The sequence below is a fragment of the Prionailurus bengalensis genome, chromosome E2, assembly GCF_016509475.1.
Source record: "Prionailurus bengalensis isolate Pbe53 chromosome E2, Fcat_Pben_1.1_paternal_pri, whole genome shotgun sequence".
In the NCBI taxonomy this organism is placed as follows: Eukaryota; Metazoa; Chordata; class Mammalia; order Carnivora; family Felidae; genus Prionailurus; species Prionailurus bengalensis.
The window spans coordinates 12,141,459-12,168,521 of record NC_057352.1 but is presented as its reverse complement, the minus strand read 5'-3'; the positions used below and the strand labels follow the sequence as shown (position 1 = coordinate 12,168,521).

The 27,063-nt window shown below is 55.0% G+C and overlaps 1 protein-coding gene and 1 non-coding gene across 5 annotated transcripts; one reads left to right on the top strand and one right to left on the bottom strand.

The window, feature by feature from the left end:
• Window positions 1-4,407: 4,407 nt before the first annotated feature.
• On the top strand, window positions 4,408-21,884 carry CEACAM19 (CEA cell adhesion molecule 19). Of its 4 annotated transcripts, none has more exons than XM_043598656.1 (8): window positions 4,409-4,650; window positions 5,551-5,919; window positions 15,914-16,064; window positions 18,385-18,468; window positions 19,056-19,102; window positions 19,981-20,066; window positions 20,570-20,597; window positions 21,038-21,884. In XM_043598656.1, exons 1-8 carry the CDS (start codon window positions 4,596-4,598, stop codon window positions 21,094-21,096), a joined length of 879 nt encoding a protein of 292 aa, XP_043454591.1. In that variant the 5' UTR covers window positions 4,409-4,595; the 3' UTR covers window positions 21,097-21,884. The 4 variants fall into 4 exon arrangements, 3 of the variants coding, with proteins under 3 accessions (XP_043454591.1, XP_043454590.1, XP_043454592.1); XM_043598655.1 differs by having other exon boundaries at window positions 4,410-4,650; window positions 20,570-20,602; window positions 21,043-21,884; XR_006300062.1 differs by lacking the exon at window positions 21,038-21,884 and having other exon boundaries at window positions 4,408-4,650; window positions 18,992-19,102; window positions 20,570-20,595.
• LOC122495295 lies at window positions 4,937-5,123 on the bottom strand. Its single transcript, XR_006300373.1, has one exon.
• Window positions 21,885-27,063: the final 5,179 nt, after the last annotated feature.

The window sequence follows — 27,063 nt, the reverse complement described above, 5'->3', positions numbered from 1 at the left end:
TTTTGGGGGCAGTTGAGATAAAAGAAATACATTTACAGGATCCTGGGGGGGGGGGGGTCAGGATAATGTTAAGCCAAGATTCCCTTTTGCCCCCAGCAAAGTGTCATCATCCAGGCAGCTGAGCTCCTGGAGGGAGGTCACTCTGCTGTTTCAAGGACGTGCCAATGGGCTGGAGGCAGTAAGGGAATTTAAGTTTTCAATCACCGTGGCAAGCACTTAAACCCCTTTCCTTTGTTCGTGGAGGGGAGGAGGAGGGGGGTGGGGGTGTCCGGGGAATATCACCCATATCCCACCTGGGGGGGGGGGGGTAGGGGGGGGACAGCCTGTATTTTGCCCTCAGCTTGCCCCACCTCCCTCACCACGAGCATATAAGAGATCAATAGAAAACAGGCTTCGTTGAGATTAAACAGGCAAATTATTTCATAATTTGGCCAAACCACGTATTTCTGTTGTTTTCCAGCGATAGCTTAATATAGTTAATTAAACTGTCATAATGAAACGTCTGGAGAAACACTGGGCAGCTAATAGGCATGTGAAAAGATGTTCAGCTTCACCCGGATTTCAGGAAATGCAACAATTACCATAATGAAATTTGCAAAACTCCAAATGTCTGAAAACAGCAGCTGTGGACGAGGAGGTGGAGACTCGTGAGATGGCATACGTGGGATGAGGGAACGTCAACTGATGCCACAGCTGTGGACAATGTTGGGTAAATTTAGGGGACACCGACCCCAGGGAGCTGTGCACACAATGACACTCGCAGTCAGATAGTCCGGGTTCAAATCCTTCTTAACCTACTCATCATAAACTTTCGATTCCCTGTTTGTAAATGACGATACTGAATCAAGCTACTTTATGCAAACGTTAGCATTACATCGGTTAATATATGGAACTGATCGGTGCACGTAGTCTTCAAGCAATGCCCGGTTTGATCTGTGAAGGTTATGCGGGGAATTTTAATTCCTTCGACATTTATTTTCGCTTGTCTCTTTGCAACGCCTTGGAAGCAAAGTGGATGATGTCACGTTTTGTAAACTGTGTGTCGAGTCACAGACGTTTATGTTATTTCATTTGAACGGTTCAATATCCTGGAGTTCTATCTTAAACATATATATGTATATTTCCACACCTCAGCTCTTCGGGGCAGGATTTTTAGGAACCAATTAAATCCACGAAGTGAAGGATGGGTGAATTAAGAAGGATGGGTTAAAGAAAAAAAAAATAGTATTCTAACTGTAAAGAAAACGATTATTTAACGATGCCTGTTAAAGCACCCGACAAGATTCTTGCCTGGCGGAGGGCAGGCAGGGGTGATCAGACAGGACCTGGGGGGAGGGGTGGGGGGAAACGAGGAACCTGATGGGACGTGGAGGGCGGAACAGCTATCAAGGGTGACGGGTTCTGGTGACACTGACTTAGGAGGATACTTGCCAAAATTGGACAAAAGAGAGAAGAACACGGAGGTCCAAAAGTCAGGCCTCGTAGGAAGGGCTCAGGGGAGCCTAGGGAGACTCCAGTCACTGGGAGAACCTCCATCAGTATATAAAAATGGGATGGTGAGGGTGCTTCAGGGGCCAAGAGCGAAGAGGGCCCTCCCTCCCCACCCCCGCTCCCCAGACTGAGATTCAACACAAGGAACTGGACTGTTTCTACTCCAGGCACCGCGTGTGGAGCTCAGCTCTGCTTCTCTGCGGTTAGTTCTGTTTTCCACCGCGTATTGGCATCGGCCTCCGGCTGGCGCCAAGAGGGCTGCTGCATTCCAGCCATCGCAGCCAGACCCAGATCTGGAAAAACAGATGACCCTGTCCTGGGTGAACTTCCCCAGCAGCCTCCTCTCGGATCGCATTGGCCGGCATCGCCCACCGCTCAACCAATCCCCAGCGAAAGAAGGAGACTGCCTGGGGGGACTTGGACGCATCAGGATCTGCCTTCTGAAACTGGGCAAGAACCCAGAGGAAGGCTGCAGAATGACAGAATGGCTGACAGGAGAAGTCTGGACCTCGGGTATTTTTTTAACCGGTGAACCTCTCTGGGTAGTTAGACGATAGTTTAATTTTATGCTCTTCTTTTTGCGTTCACACTGTCTAAATTTTCTATATTAAACCTTTTCTTTTCATAATGCAAAAGGAATCAGTCGTTATTTGAGAGAGAGACAGAGACAGAGAGAAGCTTCAGCCCCTGGAAATTCCAGAATAATGGGCTTTGCTTTACGCGGATGCTTTGTCCCCACTGTCCAGAGGAGGACGCCAAGGTGCAGAGAGGTGAAGTCACCTGCAGCCAAGATCCCATAGCCGAGTGACAGCGGAGCCCGGCTGAGTCAAGCTCACCAGCTCGCCACGGGGACTCTGCGATTGTTTAGCCGGGCTGGGCCACCCCACCCTGAGGTGGTTCAAAGTCAAGACTTTTCTGTCACTCCAAGCTGCGGACTCCGGTGGCTGCCCTCACCTCCGGCAGTCTGGCGACACATGCACACACGCAAACTGCTACCGACAAGCACCCCAACTTACTGTTCTTCCCGCAGACCCGGAAACCTCGCGGGGCCCTGCCCCCTTCAGATCTTTAGACCAGCCCCGTGCAGGAGAAACTCCTGTGATGGAGGCGTCTGGGTGGCTCGGTCGGTGAAGGGTCCGACTCCTGATTTCAACTCAGCTTCGTGAGATCGAGCCCCAAGTCGGGCTGGGCACAGCATGGAAGAGCCTACTTGGGATTCTCTCTCTCTCTCTCTCTCTCTCTCTCTCTCTCTCTCTCTCTCCCTCTCCCTCCCTGCCCCCCCCACCCAGTGCACTCTCTTTCAAAATAAGTAAACAAATTTCAGGGACACCTGGGTGGGTGGCTCAGTCAGTTAAGCGTCTGACTTTATCTCAGGTCATGACGTTACAGTTCAGGGGTTCAAGCCCCGCATCCGGCTCTTTACTGACAGCTCAGAGCCTGGACCCTGCTTCTGATTCTGTGTCTCCCTCTCTCTCTCTGTCCCTCCCCCATTCATGCTCTGTCTCTCTCTGTCTCAAAAATAAATAAGCGTTAGGGGCGCCTGGGTGGTGCAGTCGGTTAAGCGTCCGACTTCAGCCAGGTCACGATCTCGCGGCCCGTGAGTTCGAGCCCCGCGTCAGGCTCTGGGCTGATGGCTCGGAGCCTGGAGCCAGTTTCCGATTCTGTGTCTCCCTCTCTCTCTGCCCCTCCCCCGTTCATGCTCTGTCTCTCTCTGTCCCGAAAATAAATAAATGTTGAAAAAAAATTTTTTTTAATAAATAAATAAATACGCGTTAAAAAAAATTAAGAAAAAAAAGAAAGTGGCCAGTTTGAGAAATTAATTTTTTTTTGAGAGAGAGACAGAGAGGGAGTGGGGTAGGGGCAGAGAGAGAGAGAGAGGGAGAGAGAGAGGGAGAGAGAGAGAGAGAGAGAGAGAGAATCTCAAGCAGGCTCCACACTGTCAGCACGGAGCCCGAGGTGGGGCTCGAACCCCCGAACCGTGAGATCATGACCTGGGCTGAAACCAAGAGTCAGATGCTTCACTGACTGAGCCACCCAGGCGCCCCTGAGAAACTAATTTTTGAGGCATTAATTTTAATTTAAGGGCATATTTCAATTGCCATCTGCGGCTACTGGCCACAGTATCAGCACAGCCCTGGACCCTCCATCACCTAGACCCTCTAACAGAGCTCAGAATTCCAATGGATCCCTCCCTCCTTCTTCTCCAGCCTCACCCCCTCCTACTCAGACCCTCCCCAGCCAGAATCTTCAGCCTCCAGGCCCTTTCAACTGCTGTTAACAATGCTTGGTATAAACCTCACCCCACCCCACCGCACCTGTCTCATTGCTACTCCTATTCTGTTCCGTTGTCTCCTCCTCCAGGAAGCCCTCCCTGCCCCTCAGGCTGAGTGAGGCATCAGTTTTTGGGCTCTCCCCGCCCCCTGGGCTCCTCTGTCCCAGCGCTGATCCCTCCGGATCATCATTGTCTGGGGATGGGTCTGTTCCCCTCCCCAACATAAACACAGAACTGTGAGCCCGACTGTGGACGGAGGGCAAAGCAAGAGCTGTCTCAGTCGTCACTGTGTCCTCAGCACCACCCAGCATGGGGCTGGGCATAAGGAGCGTGTGTTGGAATGAATGAATGGATGGATGAACGAATGATGCTTTTGAAAAACTATGCTAAAAGCTTTCTTTAGAGTAAGCCAGCCACAGGTGAAGTCACATCTCCACCTACTGGTAGACTTGCCTCCTCCCTTGAGCCTCAGTTTCCTCCTCTGTGAAATGGGCACATGGCGTTATGTTGGGGCTACATGCGGGGAGCTGCCTGGCCCGGGGAGATTGCTCAGTCACACTGGGTGGGGAGAAGAGAGAGGTTGGAGAGGATTAAGGGAGGAGTCCTGGGAAGCCCCAGGAAGCTCCCCAGTCACCCTGGAAAACCGGTTCAACCAGTGTCGGCAGCCATCCCAGGGAGCACAGGTGAAGGCTCCGGAGCCTGTGGAAAGGGGGTGCTGGGGCTTGGTCAGCCTCGGCCAGGTCTGGGAGGCACGCCCAGGACCCCCACTGAGTTGGCCCACTTCTGCCAGCCGAGTGCCCGCTGAGCGCCCGCAGTGGCCCCCGCCACCAAGATGGCAAGTCCTGAGGGGGCCCGACGCCACTTCTCGAAGGGCCTCCTGCTCTCAGGTAAGGAGGAAACACACCCCAGGGCTGAGGGGGGAAGGCAGGACTCAGCCCAGGGGCTGAGGTTTCCTCTTAGAAGAAGGGAAGGATGGTCAGGGAAGACGACGTTATTAAGAGGAAGATCGGGGAGGGCTGGGGAGGATGGGGAGCTGTAGAATCACACCCCATCCCTAATTTTAACTAGGGAACTTTCTAGAATGTCAGGACCACGAGGACAGGAATTTTGTTTGTCTGTTTGGGGGCTGGCGAGAGGGGGTTGTGTGTGTGTGTGTGTGTGTGTGTGTGTTCGTCCTATTTGCAGTATCATACGTGATCATCAAACTGCGGCTAGAATGTTCACGCCCATTATTGCAAATTCAAACCCCAGAAAAAAACTGTTGCTGGTAATTTACTGAGGTCAGGATCGGACTGCCTGGTACAAGGCTGTACCCGCAACCGGGCAGGTTCAGCAACACGGGAGCCTTTCCCCGGACCATCATGGGGACAGGAATTAATTTGTATTTGTTTCTGTGCTGTATCCCCTGTGCCTAGAAATCTAGAGAATTTTAGACATATCATATATAATTGGTACTATAACATAACTAATATGTATGTCCGTAAGTATTGGTTAGATGAATGAATGAATGAATGAATGAATTCAGAGAGTCCATGAGTTTAGAAGCAGACCACATAGCACCTTAGGGCAGAAAAATCTGCTGGGCCAATGGGATAAGAAACCTGTGGCTTTCATGTCTGGGTTCCCACTCCTGACCCCGGGGCAGACATCACTAATCAACCCCAGCCCTGCTTCCCCTGAACACCATTCAGAATCCTTGTCCCCAGATGAGGACACAGAGGGAGGAAAATGCTATGATCCCTGCCCAACACCTCTGATGTCAGGCCACCCCTGTAACCCCCCCGCAGCCTCAATCCTGGCCCTCTGGGTCCCCCAAGGCTCCCGGGCTGCCCTCCGCATCCAGAAGATTCCAGAGCATCCTCAAAAGAACCAGGACCTGCTCCTGTCTGTCCGGGGCATCCCAGACACCTTTCAGGACTTCAACTGGTACCTGGGGGAGGAGGCCCATGGTGGCACGATGCTCTTCACCTACATCCCCGAGCTTCAGCGGCCCCAGAGGGACGGCAGTGCCATGGGGCAGCGTGACATCGTTGGCTTCCCCAATGGCTCCATGCTGCTGCATCGGGCCCAGCCCACCGACAGCGGCACCTACCAGGTCGCTGTCACCATCAATCCTGCCTGGACCATGAGGGCCAAGACCAAGGTCCAGGTGGAGGGTGAGTGTTGCCCCGCCGAGCAAGGAAGTGGGGAGGCTCACGCGCCCTGACATCTCCCAAGGCCAGGATCTGTGCCCATACCGCCTCGTTTGGCGCTCTCCTTCACCCGTTCAACGCCTACTGATTGAGCACCTACTGTGTGCCAGGCCCTGAATCTATCACTTGATCCTCACTGATAAAATATCTATTGACCGCCTGCCTTGCGCCAGAGCCTGAGCCGGGCCCTGGGGAACACACGGTCTCTTTTACTGCTCCCACGGCTTCCCTAATAGGATATTTATTGAGCTCCTACGGTGTACGTGGTCCTAAGGGAGCAATCCACTCGGGGCAAAGTGCTAGAGAGGGGGCCGTGGACAATGGCGATGGCCAGCAATTCCTGGGCACTCGTCACTTGGGCACACTTACGCGAGAGCATAGCCTCTCGCCCTGGGCCCTGTTAACATTTCGGACCCGCTGAGTCTTTGTAGCACAGGGCTGTTCTGCGCGCTGTAGGATATTCAGAGACTTCCCCGGCCTCTACCCACTAGATGCCAGGAGGATTCCTCCAGCTGTGACAACCAGAATTGCCTGCCGACAATGCCAAATGTCACCCCTGATTGAGAACCACTGCTCGGTATTAACTCATTTGGATCTTTAAAAAAAAAGATACAGCCCCCTGGCTGGCTCAGCTGGAAGAGCATGTAACTCTTGGTCTCGGGGTTGTGAGTGTGAACCCCATGTTGGGTGTAGAGATTCCTTGAAAATAAATAAGTCAACTTTAAATTTTAATTTACTTTAAAACCCCCCGTGTAATGTCCTATACCAGTAACATCTCAATAGCGCCGGGGGGGGGGGGGAGAACTTCTCAGCCCCCCCCCAAAAGCGCCAGGGGAAAAAAAAGAACTTCTCAGCACCCCCCCCCCCCAGGCAGACTTGGTCATTAACCATCTGTGTCCCCAGAGGACTCTGATCACGCCATTACTTCTGTGATTTTCATAACGTCCTCTGACTTATCACGTTGCAAACGTGTCTCACTAGGATGGAATGTTCTTCAGAGAGAGCAAGAGCGTAGTGGTCCTTTTATCCAAAAAGTCCAAACTCTACCACAGTGCGGGGCGGGGTGGGGGGGAGGACACCATGGATTCTCAGTTAATGTTTGTTGAATAAATAAATGAATGAAACCTTTCTAGGCCAAAAACTCCACGAGGCAGGCACGATTTTTGTTTCCACTTTACAGGTGAGGAAACCGAGGCACAGACAATGGTAGAATTGGGACTTGATCCCACAAAGTCATAACGCCAGAGTCTGGGAGCTTAGCCATTTCCTCCCAGAGAAGAGAAAGAAAGAAAACCTCCTCACCTCCATTCATATGTGGGAGGCGATAATGAACACGGAAATGATAAATGAAGGCCATATTTCAGAGACATTAACAATAACAGTGCTAACTTTATTTGGTGCTTATCACATGCTTGCTTTATGTATAACTCATTGAATCCTCACTGCAGGCCTGTGAGTGGGACATATCATCAGACTCATTTTACAGATGAGGAAATTGAGGGGCAGAGAGATTATGATTTACCCAGTAAAGAAAAAACAAAACAAAACAAAAAAAGATTAAACAGGATGATGTAATCTGGGACGGGAGGTCATCAGGTAAGCTTGCTGAAGAAGTGACATTTGAGCAGAAGGAAGGAAAGGAGCCCTGCAGATTTCTGAGGGACAGAAGAGGCAACAGCAAGTGCAAAGGCCCTGGGGCAAGTCTAGCCTGGTGTGTTCAAAGCATATAGACAGAAGGATGCCGTCGCCATAAGGCAGTGTGCGAGTTGGGTGTTAGGGGTCCAGGCCTGAGAGGCACACAGGGGCTGGGCTTGTTGGCCACGGGGAGAATGAGAGAAGCCACTAGAGGGTATGAAACAGAGGAGCGATCTGGTACCCAGTTTACCCCACCCATGGTTAAATCTCCATTGTATTCAGAAGGAAGCTGAGGCTCAGGCGGTTTAAGGCATGTCCCCAATATTAGCTTCAGGGCTGGGATTCAAATGCACGGCTGCCTCCGGAGATGCGGAACTGCTCATTCACTGGTTCCTTCAGCAAGGATTCCCCCACGAGCCTCTGCCCCAAGGCCGCCTCTGCGTCTGGACTGCCCTGGTCAGGGCTAGGACACAGTGGAGACTGAGGCAGCCCTGACCCCGCCCTCCGGGGGCTCACAGCCCGGCGGGAGAGACAGATATTAACTAATAATCACACACACACAAAACAGGTCATCAGGAACAGTGCAGGGACCGCGAAGGAAAAGTCACGCACGGAGATGATGAAATTATAAATAGCAGTAGTATGGAGGTTACCCCGGAAAGGTGCTCCTTCGACCACGCTTGATCATTACTGATAATTCTAAGTCGAGGGGAAAGGAGTTTTGGGAGATGTTCGGGCAGAGGGTTTGGTCTGTGCAAAGGGCCAGTGGCAAGAAGCTGTGGGATTCATGCACTGAGCAGGCAGGAGGCCAGCACGCCTGAGGCAGGAGAGCAGGAGGGACACCCTAGGCCAGCGCTGGGGGGTGTTTTCAAGCCCAGGCGCGGGTTGTAAGGACAGAAGCTCTGTGCCAATGACTCACAGTGTAGGGAGCCTTGTAGAACCCCGGAGGAAGCCCCTGGAATGTCGGCCCTGGGAGGCCTGGGTTCACAGCTGTCTCCTGGGAGCCTAGAACGGGGCCAGACACACTGTTGAAAAAATGAATGGGTGGGGAGCCCCGCAGAGCTGATGGGAAATAGAAGTTGTCGGAAAGGCAAGTGCTCCCTTCTCCTCCAGGGGGCGCCACCTCTGGCCGCATCTCGTCTTCATGGCTGGGGATTCCTGCCAGACCTCAAACCGGGTGTCAGCCCAGGCTTCGTTGCATATTTTGAATCTCTTCTTCCAAAAGGCAGGGATGGAAAGGAAGAGAGCTGGGGCGCCTGGGTGGCTCAGTTGGTTAAGCGTCCGACTTCGGCTCAGGTCATCATCTTCCGGTTCGTGCGTTCGAGCCCCGCACCGTGCTCTGTACGGACAGCTCAGAGCCTGGAGCCTGCTTCGGATTCTGTGTCTCCCTCTCTTTCTGTCCATCCCCCGCTCGCCCTCTGCCTCTCAAAAATAAATAAGCATTAAAAAAGAGAAAGAGAGCTGCAGAGACAGAGAGACGGAGACAGAATCTGGCTGATCCAGCCTGGCCTGAGGTTTCCTTCCCCTTGAGTGAAGGGTCTACCCCTTGTCCAAGGGGCTGGGATCAAGGAGAACAAACAAGATGGGAAGTCAGAGGCCTGGGGATCAGGACTGCACAGATGCTCAAGGACTCAACACCTGCTCTCCTCATAAAAATCATAATATGAATCTATTGTTTTGTTCGCCATGAATCCCCTGGGGCAGAGCAGTGCTTAGCACACAGTAGGTACTTCGTAAGTATTTGTAGCTCCGCCTCTCGTCTATGAGCACTTACTGGATGCAGGGTACCTCTAAGCCAAGACCTTTGCTGATGTCGCTTCATTCCGTTCCCACAAGAAATGGCATGATCGTCACTTTACAGAGAGGCGAACGCCCCCCCCCCCCCCCCCACCACGCGGCTGGGAAAGGCAAGAAACCGAGGCCCCAGCTGGGTCCGAGTTCCTGTCCCTGGCCCTCTGCCACCCGGTTCTTTCTCAGCCCCAGTGGAAGCCACTCCCTTGTGGGAAATGCCAGAGGGCTGAGCCCAGGGAACAGGAAGCAGAGCCCTTAGGCCAAAGGAAGAGCAAAGGAAAAGACGGAGGTAACAGAGGCACGGGCTTGGGCGTGTCCTCAGGGCAGGACGGGTCTCCTCGGCAGCCCGGGGCTTTTATACGACGACAGCGGTGGCCCTAAATCCAACCCCTGGGTGGGGGACGTGGTGGGGAGCTCTCCCTGGGTCCCGGGCAATCCCCACGCTTTATCTCTCTTAATCATCAAGGAATTTGTGTGCCTTTAGTGGCTGGAAAGGGGCTTAACACAGGCTGCTGCGGGCTTGCAGAACCCCCAGGAGGCCGAGAACCAGAAACAAGGTGCAATCTACTTAGGGAGCTCTCCAGCCAGAGCAAGCATTGCCCGCAGTGTCAGCCCGGGGCCCAGAACCCCTGCCTGGGGGGGGGGAGGGGGGGGATTGGCAGGCTGCATTCATTCACTCACACATGCATTCAGTCATGCATTCAACAAGCCATCTATTGGGCCCCTCCTGTGCTCCAGGCACTGAGCGTACAAAAGGAACGGACAGAGAGCTCCGTGCTGGGGGGGGAGCGTTTATAGGTGGGTGGGCGTGTCCCTGAGCCCGGAGCCTGGGTCACGTGACCGTGCCGACGCGCTAAAAAAGGCTAAGGAAGGGAGTCTCGGGCAGAACTCCCCAAGTGGAGGACTCACAGGCTCAGGGCAGCCTGTGACAGCACGAGAAAGGCCCAGGGCACGGAGGTCCTATAGCTGTCCCCAGTGTACGGATGAGGAAACAGAGGCTCGGCGAGATGAAGTCAGTCGCTCGAGATCCAGCAGCCGTTAAGCAGCCTAACCCAAGCTCAAAAGCCAGAGGAGGATCACGGTCGTTTACAGCTGGTGTCTGTTCCCCCGTAAATCTAGTCGTGGGGGCTTGGGACCTTCAAGCAACCTTGCACGGGTTCCTCCAAGCCTTCCGGGCCCTCTGACGCCCGAGGCAGTAAACTACAGAGCCCAGCTCCCCTTCCCTGAACCACGCGCAGGGTGTTTCACACGCATTTACCCTTTGTGTCCTCCCAGCCACGGCACGACGATCCCCATTATACAGATGGAGAAACGGAGGCACAGAGAGTTTAAGTAACTTCCCCCAGGTCACCCAGCTAAGGGGCAGCAGACGCAAGCCTTGAACCCAGGCTTTTATGACTTGATTCTGCCTCATCATTAACTACCACCATCGAGGGCTAAGTGGATGGTGTCACGGGTTTCATACTCACCGGCAGTACTCCCCTTTCGTCAAACGGCCGAACCTTTCAGAGCCTCTGGTCCCCAAATGTCTGTAAAGCGGGTTACACCTCCCACCATGGGTCGCGGTGAGGACTGGTCGGCAAATGCATGCGAAGCTGCTGCTTTCGAGGCTGTGGAAATCAGCAAAGAATGAGACCAGTGAGAAAAGCAAAGGCTATTTATTCGGAGTTCGCTCTAGCGAGGGAGTCAGCCACTCTCGCTTGCATTTGGGGCAGAGGCTCAAAGACAGGCAGAGGGGGGCGGGAAAGCTTCGTGGTGGAAAAAAGAGAAGGCTTCAGCTGTGCCCTGATTGGAGGCCGTTGGCCCGGGGAACCTAGAAGGCGATTGGTTAGGCTGCGTATTTGGCTTTCTCTGATTGGTCCGAAGTTAGAAGCAGGGACGAACCTTAGGGAGGCTGTTGGTTGTTAATCAAGTCCCGGCCATTTAAGGCCCATTCTTGCAGAAGTGGCTGTTTGTGGTCCTGGGTGGTCGCTGGAGATAGCAATCCTGTTTCCTTTAAGTCTGACCCAAAGCAGGCTGGCTTCCTGGGCTGTTTATAAGAGGGTGGGTTTTCTAGGCAGCGCACTGCAGACTGTGGGTCAAAATCCTATTTTTATATATGGTCTGGCTGTTGTCCGCTTGTGTAATGGCCTCTCAAAGCACTTTTTTCAGATGTATTTGTATCTAATCAAAGATACACATGGAGGGGCGCCTGGATGGCTCAGTCGGTTGAGCATCTGACTCTTGATTTCAGCTCAGGTTATGATCCCAGAGTCATGGAATCAAGTCCCGTGTCAGGCTCTTCGCTGGGCACGGAGCCTGCTTAAGATTCTCTCTCTCTCTCTCTCTCTCTCTCTCTCTCTCTCTCTCTCTCCCTCTCTCTGTCTCAAAAAGATACACACGGAGAAATATAATCCATGGAAGAAGACTCTGATGATGCTCTGTTAAAGAACAGAGTATAGCTGGTCCCAGTGACCAGGAAAGAGAAAAACCAAAAAGCAAACTTTGGAAAGAAGTTCCTGGAACAGTTCCTTGAACTGTTGCTTCCTGGAAGAAGAAACAGAATGTGGGGCTCTGTTCCAGTGGTATAAGAACCACCACCATTGTATTGTGTTCACGATTTCGGGGATTAGGAATTCAGACAAGGCGCGGCAGGGAGGGCCTGTCCGCTTCATGATGTCTGGGGCCTCGGATGAGAAGACTCAGAGGCTGAGAGGTTGGCTCAAACGCTGGAGGCTGGAATCATCCAGAAGCGTCTTCACTCACATGTGTGGAGGCTCGTCCGGGCCGTCAGCCGGGAACTTAGCTGGGACCATCCACCAGATCACTGTCGTGTGGTGTCCCCAGTGTCACTGCTCGGGCTCCCTCACAACATGGAGGCTGGGTTCTTAGGGAGAACAAACAGAGAGCAGGTTCCAAGTTCCAAGAGACCAAGGCAGAGGCTCCCTGGCTTCTTCCGACCTAGCCTGGGGAGTCACACAGCAGCATTTACATTGTATTCTTTTGATTACAAGCAAGCCACTAAGATTAGCGAAGATTCGAGGGAGGGGCATTAGACCCTTCTACTACCTAAAAGAATGCAAGTTCATACTGCAGCAGAGATCCTGTCGCAATCAACTTGGAAAAATACAGGGATTCACAGCCTCCCTCTTTGCCAGCTCACCGTCTATAGTAAAAGGCAGGAGCTATAGCAAGTTATAAAAAGAGGACACTCAGTCACGTGAATCGGGCAGGGTTCTTGCTACAGCAACAGAAACTGCTTCGAGCTGATTTAAGCAGCAAAGAAATAGATGAAAGGATCCCGAACAGCTCAAAGATCTTCCAGGAGGGCAGGGAACGGAGCTTGGGAGATGTTGCGTGTTGAATGATGTCGCCTCAAAAAGACGCTAAGTCCGAACCCTCAGGACATCAGAATATAACCTTATTTAGAAATAGCATCTTTGTAGAGGTAATTGAGTTAAAATGAGGCCACCAGGCTCCGCCCTAATCGGATACGTCTGGTGTCCTTATGAAATGGGGAAATTCGTGGGGTGCCTAGGTGGCTCAGTCGGTTAAGCATTTGACTTTGGCTCTGGTCATGATTTCATGATCCGTGGGTTCGAGCCCCGCATCGGGCTCTGGGCTGACAGCTCAGAGCCTGGAGCCAGCTTGGGATTCTATCTCCTCCTCTCTCTGCCCCTCCCCTGCTCATGCTCTGTCTCTCTCTGTCTCTCAAAAGTGAATAAACGTGTGTGTGTGTGTGTGTGGTTTTTTTTAATTTTTTTTTAAAGGCAAAGCAAAGCCACAATGAGGCGTGGCTTTTTAAAAATGGAGAAATTCGGACGCAGAATTTTGCATGTGAAATTGCCCAGCGTTCCAACGTCAGCAACAATGATCAACACAGTGCTCTTAAAGCATGTTTCAATGAGCTGCCGGTGCATGGAGGCTTTAAAGGAGGCTGGAAAATGTCTTTGTTTGGGGGAGACCTCCACCTAGCTAAAGCTCAGGGTTCTCTTTCCCAGGGAGGAGACATGATCGATGCCTTCCAGGTAGCAAAATGACTCCAGGGTCCCCAAGCCTCAAGACCCACAGCTTCCAGAAGAAGGGATCCCTTCCCCACCCCTATTCTGAACCACACCCCTTCGCCTCATTCTGATTGGACCAACGGGAACCAATCACGAAGGCCAAAGGAACGCAGAGCGCTGATTGGCTTACGGCTGAACTGTTCCTGCCGCTTGCGCGCGCGACAAGGGACGGGATATCCCCAGGGAACGCACTGCAGGGGTGGAGGTGAAACAGGAAAGGAATCGATTTCGGTGAGGCCGACACCGGGGAGACAGCGGACTGGCATCTCAGACACGGTCTCCAAAGTGCCGAAAACACTTCTAGGTTTATATAAGGAAAATGTGGGCGAAGGGCAGTCGGTACACGCAGGTGGGCAGCCAAGGTCAGGTCCATCGTTGCCTCGGGGTCAGTGACAGGGGCCTTGCTGGCTCGGGGCAGTTCCTACTGCTTGAGGGGGTAGTTCCGGTTCCCATCACAGGATGCCTCGCATGCAGGGTCTGTTGCCCGAGTTAAGAGTCAAGCTCTGTTGCCCGAGTTGAGAGTCAAGCTGGAAAGAGGAACTTCGTCTATTAGCAAGTGCAGCCTGAGGTCAGAAGGGAGGTAGTGGGAGCTCTCTCTCATGTCCAGGCTGCCAGCCTGAATCAACTCGTCGCATGATGAAGCGAGTAAGCTATGAAGGAAATGCCTATCAAGAGTCTCCTTGGCCTGGGATTGTCAGAAAAGACTTCCGGAGGGAGCTGGGAATGGTAAATTAAGCAGGAGTTCTGTATAGCGCATGGAGAAGAGTGTGCCAAGCGGAGGGAACAGCCTGGGCAAAGGCTGGGCAGCCCAGAGTGTGAGGAAAGGAGCCGGGGCGGGGGGGGGGGGGGGGGTGACGGGACTGCGTGGGTGGACAGGGCAGCAGAGGCCAGAGCAAGCAGAGCCAGGAGCAGGGGCCCTGGATGCTGCAAGAAGACTGGGCAACAGGGTGGGGGTGGGGAGGACAGGAACTGGGAGGCTCCTTGAGTCAGCCAATGGTGGGGGGAGGGGAGGGCTGGGCCCCACCTCCCTAGTCACTCAGCAGAGCCCCTGAATTTCCACATGCTGTTGTGGGGATTCAAAAAGGTAGAAGGTGGGGGCACCTGGCTGGCTCAATCCATGGAGCATGCGACTTCTTGATGTCAGGGTTGTGCGTTCAAGCCCCATGTTGGGTGTGGAGCCTACTTGAAAAAAAAAAAAAAAAAGAATTTTTTTTAAAAAAGGGAGAAGGTGCAAAAGTTGCCGACGCAGTGCCTGGAAGACGGACTGTCTTCTCTCCTCTGCCCAAATGCAACCCCTCTGGGCCTTGGTGTGCACATCTGTAAAATGGGCCTGACTTAGCCACCTCCCTGGGCTGTGGGGGCAACGACCATATGTGCCCAGACAGGAACTACCCTCCTCCTCCCAGTGAGAAGATTACATTTGAAAAATGGGCTTTGGACACTTGGAACAGATCAATTTTCAGGGAAATGGATGGAAGCAGCAAATATTGATGGATTTCGTTACGCAAATATATACAACGGCACCCTAGTCTGTTTGGAAATAACAGTCTTCATTCGTGCAGAGCCTGAAACGGTTAATTCCCACCCTTCAGGGGCTCCTGGGCCACAGGCGCCTTTTTGGAAGCCACACAGCGTGGTCAGTTAGGAGCTCAGGTGGCCCAGGGGTAATCCCAGCACTGCACTTACTGTGAGGCGTCAGGCAGGTTAGTACGCCTCTCTGTGCCTCAGTTTCCTCCTCTTGAAAATGGCACAGAATCTACTTTGTTGGAAAATTGGAAGAGCGGTGTGTGTGTGTGTGTGTGTGAACTCATTCAGTCTTCACAACAACCCCACGAGGTAGATATTCTTCTTATCCCCAATTTCATAGATTGGGAGAGGCATGGAAGGTTGAGTAATCTGCCCAGGGACTTGAACCCCAGCATTCTGACCTCAGAGTCTGCGAGCTTAGATGCCAAGAAGGGCTGGGACATAGCAGGTGCTCAGCTTGATATTAAAGGCTGGAGGTCCTCGTGGGGGTGGGGGGGTGGGGGTGGGGGTCAGAAGTCAGGCAGGCTTCGTCCCAAACCTGGCAGCTAGTGTTTGAGAACCCTGTGAGTCGAGACCCTATGTCCCCGACAAAACATAGCCCAGAACCTCATCCTGGAGGTGTCATCAACTGAGGCAAGAAAAAGCAGGTCGGTGGGGGGAGGTGGGGGGAGTGTGTCCGGGGGTTTCTGATGTGCCGGGGATGGTAGGAAATCTCAGGGAAGCAGAGATTTCCAGGAGGGGAGAGCCGAGGGGTTGCATCTGGGGAGGCTGAGTTTCATGTGCCGCAGAATCAATCAGAGAGTCAGATGCTCAGCTCTGGAAAGCAGGAGAAAGCTCTGGGCTGGGAAAATGAAATGGTATCGGTGCTCTACAGACAGTCACTGATGCAGGGGTGAGGGGAGGGGGGAGGACGCCCTCCCAGGACATCTCACAGGCCTCTTGCTCTCTCCCATACCCCTCAGAAAAGCATAAGGAGCCGCCCATTACACACCTGCCCATGAGCGCTGGGATCATGGTTGCCATCATCATTGGATCCCTTGCCGCTGGGGCCCTCTTCATCGGGAGCATTGCCCATCTCCTGTTAACAAGAAGCTGGAGGGGCCAGAGCCACAGGTACAGGGGCCCCAGGCCTCTCTCTCCTTCCCTCTGTCTTCTTCCCCACCCCTTGGGTCCCGCTGGTTGATCCTTCCATGAGTCATGTCATCTTGCCAGATGTGTATGCCAGACCTACACAATCTCATCAAATCTCGGAACTCTTGAGGCGGAAAGGATCTTTCTAGCCTGTACGAGATAGGCGTCTGCACTCCCAGGGACAGAAACCCTACCTCTGAATGGGCTTACAAAAAATTAGAAAGTTTTTTTTTTTTTTTTTTCCTCCATGAGCTTCAGGTATGGCTGGATCCAGGGGCCCGATTTTGTCAAGAGACTTCTCCATACACCTCTCAACTTCGCCTTTTCTCCGCGGTGGCTTCGTTCACAGGCAGGCCCTCCCCTTGCGCAGTGTGACGAGACAGCTCCCAGTGGCTCCAGGCTTACATCCCACCAACTGGGCCACCACAGCAAGCAGGCCACACCTTGTCCCTAACACTTCCAACCAAAGCCTCAGGGCTGCCTCTCACTGGCTTAACTTAAATCACATGTCCTTGTGCAGACCAGCCGCTAAAATACCCTGATTGGCCAAACTTGGGCTATTTGTGCGGCTCTGGAGCCAGAGGCAGACCCAGCTCCACGTGACCAAATGGGTTCAGAGGCGGGAGGGGTCCCCCCCCCCCCAGAAAAAAACACACTTTATTGGCAAAGAAGCCCAGTGGATGGTGGGCAGGCAGAGGCATCAGGCGGTGCCTCCGTCTGCCCCCGGGGAGGGTGGGGAGGATGGAGAAGGGCCTGCTTTCCCAGGGGACTGTCTGTTTGTGAAAAATTCCTTCCTCATGAAATCAGTCTCTTGAGAACCTTCTCTCGTGACCTTGGTTCTGAGCTGCTTGCCGACGAGGAATTTCTCCACCCTCCCTACTATCCAGAAAATGAAGGCAGCCACTTTACCTCCTCGTCCTACTCTCCCTTAGGTGCTGTGGTCTCTGGTTCTTGATCCTTCGCCTTGTCTTTCTCCCGACATGCTCCAGTTTAGGGGCGGCGAACAGCTTTCGCCTCCCAGCTCGGTTGTGCTCGGTGAATCAGTCAACACGCACCTGTTGAGGGCCTACTGGGTGCCCTAGAGAGCTTGGCCGAAAAGGCGTTGGAGGCCGCGCTGAGTTCCGTGGGAACGGATGCTGTGATCGATTAGTCATGTCTGCCACGGCTGGAAGGAGGGCATTAAAGGCACCTAAGCCATCCCTGCCAGGCCTCCTTCTTAGCTCACAGCTGGCACAAAAAGAGGTGATGTGGGTCCCTAATGCTCCTGGGGGCTTCCCGGGTGTAATCTGAAACCAGCCCCCAAACACAGAGTGGAGGGAGAGACTGAAGAAAGAGGCCACTCCCGGTCAGTAGGGACAGTTTCACGAAGCAAGGAAAACCTAGAAAGGAGGTTTGTCTGGGGCAGCAGCTAAGGAGGAGGTCCTAACTGGGCTCAGTCACGTCCACCGTGCAGGTGTCCTCAGCACCACATGCCATCTGAAGGCCATGTCCTGGGAGCAGAAAAGGCAGGTAGAACCCACATTCCCAGGACAGGGAAGGGGGCGAGGAGCCCCCGAGGGCCTGTGTCCAGCTCAGCGGTCAATCGGTGATCACATCTTTTTTTTTTTTTAATAACATTTATTTATTTTTGAGAGACAGAGAGAGAGATAGAGCACAAGCAGGGGAAAGGCAGAGAGAGAGGGAGGAAACACAGAATCCGAAGCAGGCTCCAGGCTCCAAGCTGTCAGCACAGAGCCCGACGCGGGGCTCGAACTCACGGACCGTGAGATCATGACCTGAGCCGAAGTGGGACGCTTAACTGACTGAGCCACAGCAGGCGCCCCGTCGAGCTACAGATTTAAACCATTGGCTTTCATTTCCCTCACTTTCTACTTAAGTCAAGTTTCATTGCAACATGGCAGCTTCTGTCTCCTGCTTCCACTCCCACCCCCCTACCCCCACCCCAGTCTGTTCCCCATTCAGCAGCCAGAAAGATCCGGTGAAAATCAGTCAGTTTGGGTCCCTCAAAGTCAAGGCCAAAGTCCTCACCATGGACACAAGACCTAGCTTGACCCACTAGCCCCCTCTAACCTCCCCTCTTCCCCTTACACTCTCTGTCCCAGCCACACCCCTGTCTTTGCTGTTCCTTTGCTATTCCTGCTCCTGCCTCAGGGCCTTTGCACAAGCTGTTAGAACTCTCTTCCCATGATTTCTGCCCTCTACCCTCTGCCCCTTTCCACCTTCATTTTCCTTCATAGCACTTTTCACTCCCTGATGTTCTACTGTCAGTCACTTATATGACTTCTCTCTCTCTCCCCACTAGAATGCCTGCTCCAGGAGGCCAGGGGTCCTTGTCGGTCTTGTTCCCAGCTGTGTCCCCAGTGGCTTCAACGGGGCCCAGCCCACGGTCTGTGTTCTGTAAATATTTGTTCAGTGAGTTGATGAATGTGCTGCAATGATGTCGAGTGTGTTTTTTTTTTAATTTTTTTAAAGCTTATTTATTTATTTTGAGGGAGAAAGAGAGAAGGAGGGAGAGAGAATGAGCGGGAGAGGGGCAGAGAGAGAGAGAAAATCCCAAGCGGGCTCCATGCGGTCAGAGCGGAGCCCGACGGCAGGGCTCGATCCCACGAACGGTGAGATCATGACCTGAGCCAAAATCAAGAGCCGGACGCTTAACTGACTGAGCCCCCCGGGCGCCCTCAAGTGTGTTTTTTAAATAAGGGTATCCAGGGGCGCCTGGATTTAGATGGTCTGTATGAATAGTGGCATCGGTCGTGGGCACACAGTAGTGGCTGGGGAAACTGAGGGAGGGCTCTGTGGCTGGAGATTATGGGAGAAGGGGCAGGGGGGATGGGGCACGTCTTGTCCTGACTCACTCTGAAGCGGGGACCAGACCATCTCTCTCTCTGATGGGCCGATGGGCTTTCCAGCTTCTCTGAGTCTCTCTCCGCCCACCTGAGTGCCCTAACACAGGCCCCCTCCCTGTGTCCCCAGGACGACAACCACAGAGGAGCCAGAGGCACACCCCAACCACAATGCCGGTAAGCCGGAAGTCCCTCCTCTTCCAAAACTCTCACCCTGTCACTCCTCTCTGCTCAAAGGCCCTCCGTGGCTCCCCAGTGTCTGTAGGACGGGCTCAGCCTCCTTAACATGGCTCTCAAGACCCCCATACGCTGGTCCCCACCATCTTTCCTGGCTTTGTGTCCCACATATAACATTCCCAGCCTCAAAAAGAAAACAATAAAGGGGCGCCTGGGTGGCGCAGTCGGTTAAGCGTCCGACTTCAGCCAGGTCACGATCTCGCGGTCCGTGAGTTCGAGCCCCGCGTCGGGCTCTGGGCTGATGGCTCAGAGCCTGGAGCCTGTTTCCGATTCTGTGTCTCCCTCTCTCTCTGCCCCTCCCCCGTTCATGCTCTGTCTCTCTCTGTCCCAAAAATAAATAAACGTTGAAAAAAAAAATTAAAAAAAAAAAAAGAAAACAATAAAAAACAGACTATATATATATATATATATATGTATATATATATATATAATCCAGACAGGCCAAACATATCATCGCCCTTCAAACACGAGGCTGTTTCCACCAGGCCTCTGCACCTACTCGCTCTTGCTTTTGCATAGCTCTCTCTTCAGTCTCAGACGTCCCCTCCTCCAGGAAGCCCACCTTGACCCACCTCCAGGAGCCCTGGGCTCCGCCACTCACCCTATCCACTCTGGGGACAGACCTGGCTCCCCCACCAGACTGTGAGCCCCAGGAGGGCAGGGCCAGCACTGCCTCGGTCACCGCTGTGTCCCCAGCACCGGGCTGGGCAAGCAGAGGGCTTTGCACAAATGTTGGCCGAACGAATGAATGCCGACAGCAGCCAGCACGGGCCTGTGGGCCACCTGTCAGCCGGTTCCTCCCTTGTCCTCTGCTTCAGGTGACGAGAACATCTACGAAGTGATGCCATCTCCGACCCTCCTGGTGTCCCCCCTCGGTGACCCGGGGTCTGCGAACACCGCCATGGTGAGCCCCACCCCCTCCCCCCAAAGCCCACCTGGTGCCTCCCCTGGGAGCCCGCTGTGGGGCCCGGCACCTTGTCCCACACAAGTCGCGTGGGAACGCGACTCTCTCTGGGATGCTCCCTGCTCTCGAGCCACCAGGAAAAGAGACCGGAAGGGACCCAACCTAAAGAGCCTTTGTCTCTGGGGCACGGAGGCTGGTGGGGGGACTTTATTTTCTCTGCCGCTTGGCTGTAGTTTCTACACGGAGCAGATACTCCCCTTATTATCGGTGGGAAGGGCTGATAATAAGAAAAAGTGAACTGAACGAGAGCAGCAATTTCAAAAGCTGAAACGGAGAAGCTCAGAAGGGCAGGTGTGGACGGGAGGCCGAGCGCCAAACGGGTCATGGGCAGAACACTGGACGTGCCACCGCCGGTGCCGGTGAGGACTTGGCATCCAGGTCTGTCCTCACAGCAAAGGTCAAAGGTTGGAGGCGCCCGGCTCACCCGTGCTCTTCCCTTGCAGCCCCTGCCCCTGCCCGAGAACCACCACTATCAGGTGCGGAGCTGGGAAGTGGGAGAGGAGGGGAGGGGAGGACGGCGGGGCGGGAGGGGCCCCCTCACCCACCGTCCACCTGCTCTCAGGGTCCCTAGTTGTACACGGTACAGCCTCTCCCCTCCTGGGGAGGCACTTTCCTCCCTCTTAGAAGGATTCCAAGGCTGTGAGTTTGCACAGGAGGAAATGAAGCCCAGAGAGGCAAGGGCGGTGCCCAGGGTCACACAGCAGGTCGGGGCCTGCGTCAGACCCCACCGCGGGGAGCCCGTTCTGGGCCTGCATCCCAGCCCCTCTCTGTCCCCTCCTGTCCGCCCCTGGATCTCTGTGTCCCCGTGTGTCTGTGTGCATTTCTCTGCGCGTATCTCTCAGCCTCTGCCTGGCTCCCCCCTGACCCTGACCCTGACCCCCCCACCCACAACCCCCTTCTCTCCGTCCCCCACCAGGACCTGCTGAACCCCGACCCTGCTCCTTACTGCCAGCTCGTGCCAAGGCCCTGAAGGGGTCCCAGGGCCCTGGAAGGGCGACGGCCTCAGCCCTCCCCTGGGACCTGGCGCCCGCAGAAAAGCTGTACCAGAGACCCCGCAGGACCAGGCCGCCAGGGCCGTGGGGCCAACGAGGCGGACTCCCACGAAGACTTGGGCAGGTGTCCCGGGCAGGGGGCAAGAGATCATGATGGACCCAGTTCCTCTTGGACCCTCTGAGTATACAACCCACACTCAGTTCTGGTCCTTCCAGCAACCTGGCCTGGGCCACGTGCCTGTGAAAGACAGGCTTTCCTTGTCCCAACCCAAAGTACCCCCCACACACACTGGATACTGGGGGGGGGGGGAGACACTTGGGGCTTGGGCCTGCCTCTAGCCAGACCTCACCGGCGCCTACTTGGCCGGGCTTCTGACCGTCAGCTCGCGACGCCCCACCCCTGCTCCCTGGTTGTCCTTGGAGCCCCTCGCCCCTTGGGACAAGGCAGCCCCCCACCACACAGGCCCCCTAGGATAAGGCACGTGGCAGGGAGGGCCGGCCTCACGGGCTGTGACCCCAGACGACAGACCTGGTCAGTTACCGGGTAAGACCCCTTCCCTGCCCAGGCAGGGGCAGACCCCGCCCCTCTCCAGACTCGTCTTTCAGAACCTGTGGCCAATTCCTGCCCATTGCCCCCACCCCCGGCCCAAATCGTACCAAGGCCCTCTCTGCCCCCACCCAACCCCAGGCCCCAAATGTGGGCCCAGTCTGTAGCCCCTTAATTTATTCACTCACTCAGCAATAAATAAGCCGCGTGTTATGCACAGTTCTGGATCTTGCAGCTTTGGGAGGGAACAAAACAGACAATCCCTTCTGTTCTCCTAGAGGGGCGCCGTGGCAGGGGAGAGAGTCAACGAGCGAAGTAACTAACACACGTGGTGTGTTGGATGGTGATGAGGCCACTGGGGAGATAAAGAGAGGCAGGGGGCTGGGAGTGTTGAGGGATTGGGATTTTACTTTTTGAGAGAGAGAGCGCGCATGTGCGTGCAAGTGAGGGAGGGGCAGAGGCAGCGGGAGGGACAGAATCCCAAGCAGGCTCCACACTCAGTGTGGCGCCCGACGACGCAGGGTTCGATCCCAGGGCCGTGAGATCATGACCTGAGCTGAAATCAGGATTTGGATGCTCAACCGACTGAGCCACCCAGGCGCCCCGAGGGATTGTGATTTGAAACATAGGAAGGGCAGAGAAGGCTGCTGAGAAGGTGACAATGAGCCAAGACCTAAAGGGGGAGGGAGGGGAAGCCATGTAGGGATCTGGAGGGAGAGCATTCCAGGCAAAGAAGCAGCAAGTGCAAAGGCCCTGAGGTAGGACGGTGCCTGGGGAGTTCAAGGGGCAATAAAGAGGCCAGGGTGATGGGAGCAGAGGAAGGAAGAGGGAAAGGGAGGGAGGTGAGTTCAGGGAGATGGGAGCGGTAGGTGGTACAGGACAAATAAAGCCTAACTGACCGTAGCTTTTATTTATTTATTTATTTATTTATTTATCCGGGAGCTGAAAAAAGACTGGTAGGCTGATAATGGCCCCTCAAAGTCGTCTGTGTCCTAATGTCCTGTGAATGTTACCTTATGTGGCAAAAGGGACTTTGCAGGTATGATCAAGTTAAGGGTCCTGAGGGGCCCCTGGGTGGCGTCGGTTAAGCGCCAATAACTCGTTTGTGGGGCACCTGGGTGGCCCAGTGTGTTAAGTGGCTGACTTTTGATTTCGGCTCAGCTCACGATCTCACGGTTTGTGAGTTCAAGCCCCGCATCGGGCTCTGCTTGGGATGCTCTCTCTCTCTCTCTCAAGCTAAATAAATAAACTTAAAAAAAAAAAAAAGAAAAGAATTTCAGGGGCACCTGGGTGGCTCAGTCAGTTGGGCACCTGACTCCTGATTTGGGCTCAGGGCATGATCTCACAGTTTGTGGGTTCGAGCCCTACGTCAGGCTCCGCGCTGACAGTGCAGGGCCTGCTTCGGATCCCCTCTCTCTGCCCCGCCCCTGCTCACGCTCTCACTCTCTCAAAGATAAATAAATTTAAAAAATAAACTTAAAAAGAGAAAAGAATGTCACCAGAAACCTTTAAAAACAATAACTTGTTGCTTCATCAGTGCAACAAACATTTATTGACCACCTGCTGTATGCAGTGGTCGTAGCCCCGGGGGAGACAGCCGAGAACGAAACAGAGGTCCCTGCCGTCAGAGAACTGACAACACGCGGCTGGCGTCAAACACAATCTCGGCGGGGGGGGGGGGGGAGGGGGGGGAGTGACGTCGCGAAGGAGAATGCGCAGGCACCGAGAAAGCTGGGGGGGGAGAGTGGGGGACCCCAGGTGTCTGGCTTGACCACAGGAGGCAGCGACCCGGGGGGGGGGGTGGAGACAGTGCACGTGGGTGCACCGTGCAGCATGGCCGCCCCAGAAATGTCATCTTCTATCACCGGTTGGGGTGTGAGTTGACCGGGTCCGTCCTAAAGCCGGGCTTGCAGGCAGGACCCATGTCAATGCAGAACCAGCAGGGGGCAGCAGAGGACCGTGCAGACCCACAGACAAGCTCCCAGGCCGCTGGGAGCCTCTCGCACGCCGCCTCCCTGCACCTGTCCTTAGCCTCTGCGCCTTTGTTCCTCCTTCTGGGTGCCCTGAGAATGCACCCAGCTGCCCAGGCCCAAAGCATAGGCGCCTTCTACCCTCAGGGAAGGACAAGCACCAGAACCCGCCTCCTAGGGCCTCCTGAGATTGGGGTCTCTACAGCCCAGCCCTGGGCCAGGACATTTCTCCCCGTCATCTCCTACCTGGTCTCCTGCCCCCTCCTACCCTCCCCCCCACAAGACAGCCCAAGGGATCTTTCTGAATCCCAAACTCAGTACTGCCTCTCCCTGCTCAGAACCACCCATGGCTCCCCAGTGCCCTTAAAGTCCAAGCTTGTCGCCACAGCCTGCAAATCTCTGGGAGGTCTGGCTCCAGGAGGCCCCTCGGCCTCTCTCAGCACCCCTGACCCTCACCCCCACCCTGAGATCTGCGGTCTACAGTCCACCAGACCGAACTGCTTCTGGGCCCTTCGCTTTTGGCTCCCCGTGCTGGGAGCATGCCCACAGGCACAGCACTCCACCCTGCCTGCCCCACCCCCACTCATCTCCCAGGTCTCAGCTCAGACACCTCTTCCTCCAGGAAGCCCTCCCTGACCCTCCAGCTGGTTCAGCTCCTTCTGAGTTCATCCGCTCCAGCCCTGCCCACTCTGGCTGGTCACCGTCTGGGGACAGACTCGTCTCTCCATGGACTGTAGGCACCGGAAGGGCAGGGCCGGGGCCGCCGGGGTCACCGATGGGTCCCGGCCCCAGGCAGCAGGACAGGCACGGGGCAAGGGCTCAAGGAACGTACGTGACACACGGGAATGTGTGCGGATCCTCGTTATCTACATATCCGCAGCCTCCACCCATTCATCGACAAATGTTCACCGGGCACCTACTGTCCGCCCGAGCTGTGTTGAATGAACCTACCCGGGCTGCAGAGACGAGAAGAGAAACCAGACAAGTGCCTCCTCTCAGGAAGCTTGCAGGCCGGGAAGGGGGGGGGGGGGAGGCGACCTCACATGCCCTATACTGTGCTAACCCCTTCGCGCTGATTAGCTTCATTTCATCCTCACAAGTTTACTCAGGGAGGCGCTGTGGCCGTTCCCAGTCTACAGATGGGAAAACCGAGGCTGAGGACGTTCAGGTCACACAGGGCGCAAAACGGATCCACTGGAAATAGAACCAGGGGCTTTCTCCTCTACTCACTCCGGCCCGTGAAGAAGGACCCAATGTAACCCGGGCCGCCCGGATCGGCCCGGCCCGGCCGAGGGGCTCTGCCTTCCACGAGGCGGCATGCGGAGAGGCCAATGCCCATGGTGGAGTTTCAGGCCCTGGGTCGGGTTTGGAAGAGCCAGTGACCTCGGCTGGGACGAGGAGCCCCTGGGGTCCTTCGCCCTCTCTCTCCCCCCCGGAGCTCTGCCCACCAGGGCTCCCGGCGGGCCGCCACTCCCTTCCCCTGAGTCCCGGTCACCACTGCATTCTCAGGGCTGTGGCTTTTCCTTATACCGATGAGGAAGTGACCGTCTAGGGAAGGAAACGGGCTGGCCCATGACCAGGACTGATTATGATTCATGGGGAAAACCCTTCCCTCCCGAGCTCAACCTCTTTGTACGCGAAGGGCATCGCACTCTGAAGACTGGCCGGTGGCCCCGGGCTGGCCGCGGGGGGGTCGAACCGCCCGTAGGGGTGCAGGCCCCTTCCTGAACCCAGGGGCCCGCGGGGAGCCCGGGAGTTTAGACCCGGGGATCTTCACCTGTGCTGCACGCTGGGCTCCTACGGAAGACTTTGAGGAAAGCAGTCCACCGCTGGAGTAGACATTTCAAACGATTGGGCCATTTCTGCCTCCTGGGACGGGGACACTTTCCGGGGGCGGCGAAGACGGTCTCCAACTAGATTTGGGGACCGCCGCACCGGGTGAACTTGATGCTATAGAAAATCGTACCCCTGGGGCGCCTGGCTGGCTCGGTCGGTGAAGGCGTCCGACTCCGGCTCGGGGCACGATCTCACCGTTGGGGGGGTTCGAGCCCCGCATCGGGCTCTGTGCCGACAGCTCTGGAGCCCGGGGCCTGCTTCGGATTCTGGGTCTCCCCCGCTCTCTGCTCCTCCCCCACTTGTTCTCTCTCTCTCTCTCTCTCTCAAAAAAAAAAAATGAACATTAAAAAATTTCTTTAATAAAATAAAATCGTAAAAAAGGAAAGAAAAGTATGCCCCGGGGAAGCTGAGGAAGGGATGATGTTTATGAGAGACAGGAACCCTGAACAATACTGACCGAATATTTGAAGGAAACACTCCGGGGCGAGGGGTGGGTGGGTGGGGGAAGGGGGGCGTGACTGGCAGGAGCTGGGGGATGGGCAGGGAGCCATCGCTCTCCCGTCTACTTTCGATGAGTGCGTGGAATCTGGAGATGTTCCAGAATAAAAAGTTATTCAGTTGTTTTTTACCTAACTCTAAATCCAAATCCGCGCCCCCCTCCCGTATTCCTGATGGATAAAATGCACCCGACTAGCCTATAATAGGTCACCTTGCATCCAAAATCTTACTCCCTATGTCCCCTGCTTCCCGTGTAACCACCTCTTCCCTCTGCCCCCTCCCTCCCTCCCTCAGCTCCGGCCACACCAGCCTCCTCACCGTCCTCACCCTTACCAAAGACCTTCTTGCCTCAGGGCCTTTGCACCTGCTGTGCCAACTACCAAAAGCGCCCTTCCCCCTATGTTCCTCCACAGACCCCACCACGTCCTTCAGCTCCCAGCTCACATGGCCCTCCCTGACCTCCCTGGTCACTCCCTACCCTCTTGCCCGACTTTATTTTTTTATAGCAGTTGTCTGTCCCTGACGTGATATGACTTATCGGTGTTTCGATTAGCGTTCATCTCCCTCCAATGGGATGAAGCCCAACAAGGAAAGCGATGCTGCCCGTATCCCCAGCGCGGCCTGGCAGATAGTCGGTGCTCGATAAATATTTGTGAAATGATTGAAGGACCAGGGAAAACCCGGGTGAATGAGGTGAGAGGACAGAAGGCGGGGGATGGGTGTCCAGACAAAGGGCAAAGCCCGCGCTAAAGGGCTGAGGCTCCCAGATCCACCCGCCGGCCCGCCCGTGCATGGGCTCTTCCCGGGGGTGAGGACTTTAGGGGATCTGGGGTCCTTTCTCCCCAAGGACAGCCCCCCCCCCCCCGGACCAAGCCCAGACCTTGCGAGGCGGGCACAGGAAGCCACACCTTGAGGTCAGGTCCCTGAGTAAATATTGCAGCACCCTGGGCCTCCTCTCACCAGATAAGGGGAGGGAAGGGGGTCAGAAACCCGCTTTGGCCTCTCGCTGAGGGATTAGCTCCAGCCCCTCAGCCCCAAGGTCTCTGCCAGGGGCAGGAGAGGACAAGGGTCTTGCCACAAGGGGCCCAGGCTAG

Excerpts from the sequence above, each read along its gene's own strand:
- CEACAM19 (XM_043598656.1), top strand. The coding sequence starts at position 4,596 with ATGGCAAGTCCTGAGGGGGCCCGACGCCACTTCTCGAAGGGCCTCCTG. Across the intron at positions 5,920-15,913 it reads GACCAAGGTCCAGGTGGAGG|AAAAGCATAAGGAGCCGCCC; the intron begins GTGAGTGTTGCC and ends CATACCCCTCAG. Across the intron at positions 20,598-21,037 it reads CCTGCCCGAGAACCACCACT|ACCAGGACCTGCTGAACCCC; the intron begins ATCAGGTGCGGA and ends TCTCCGTCCCCC.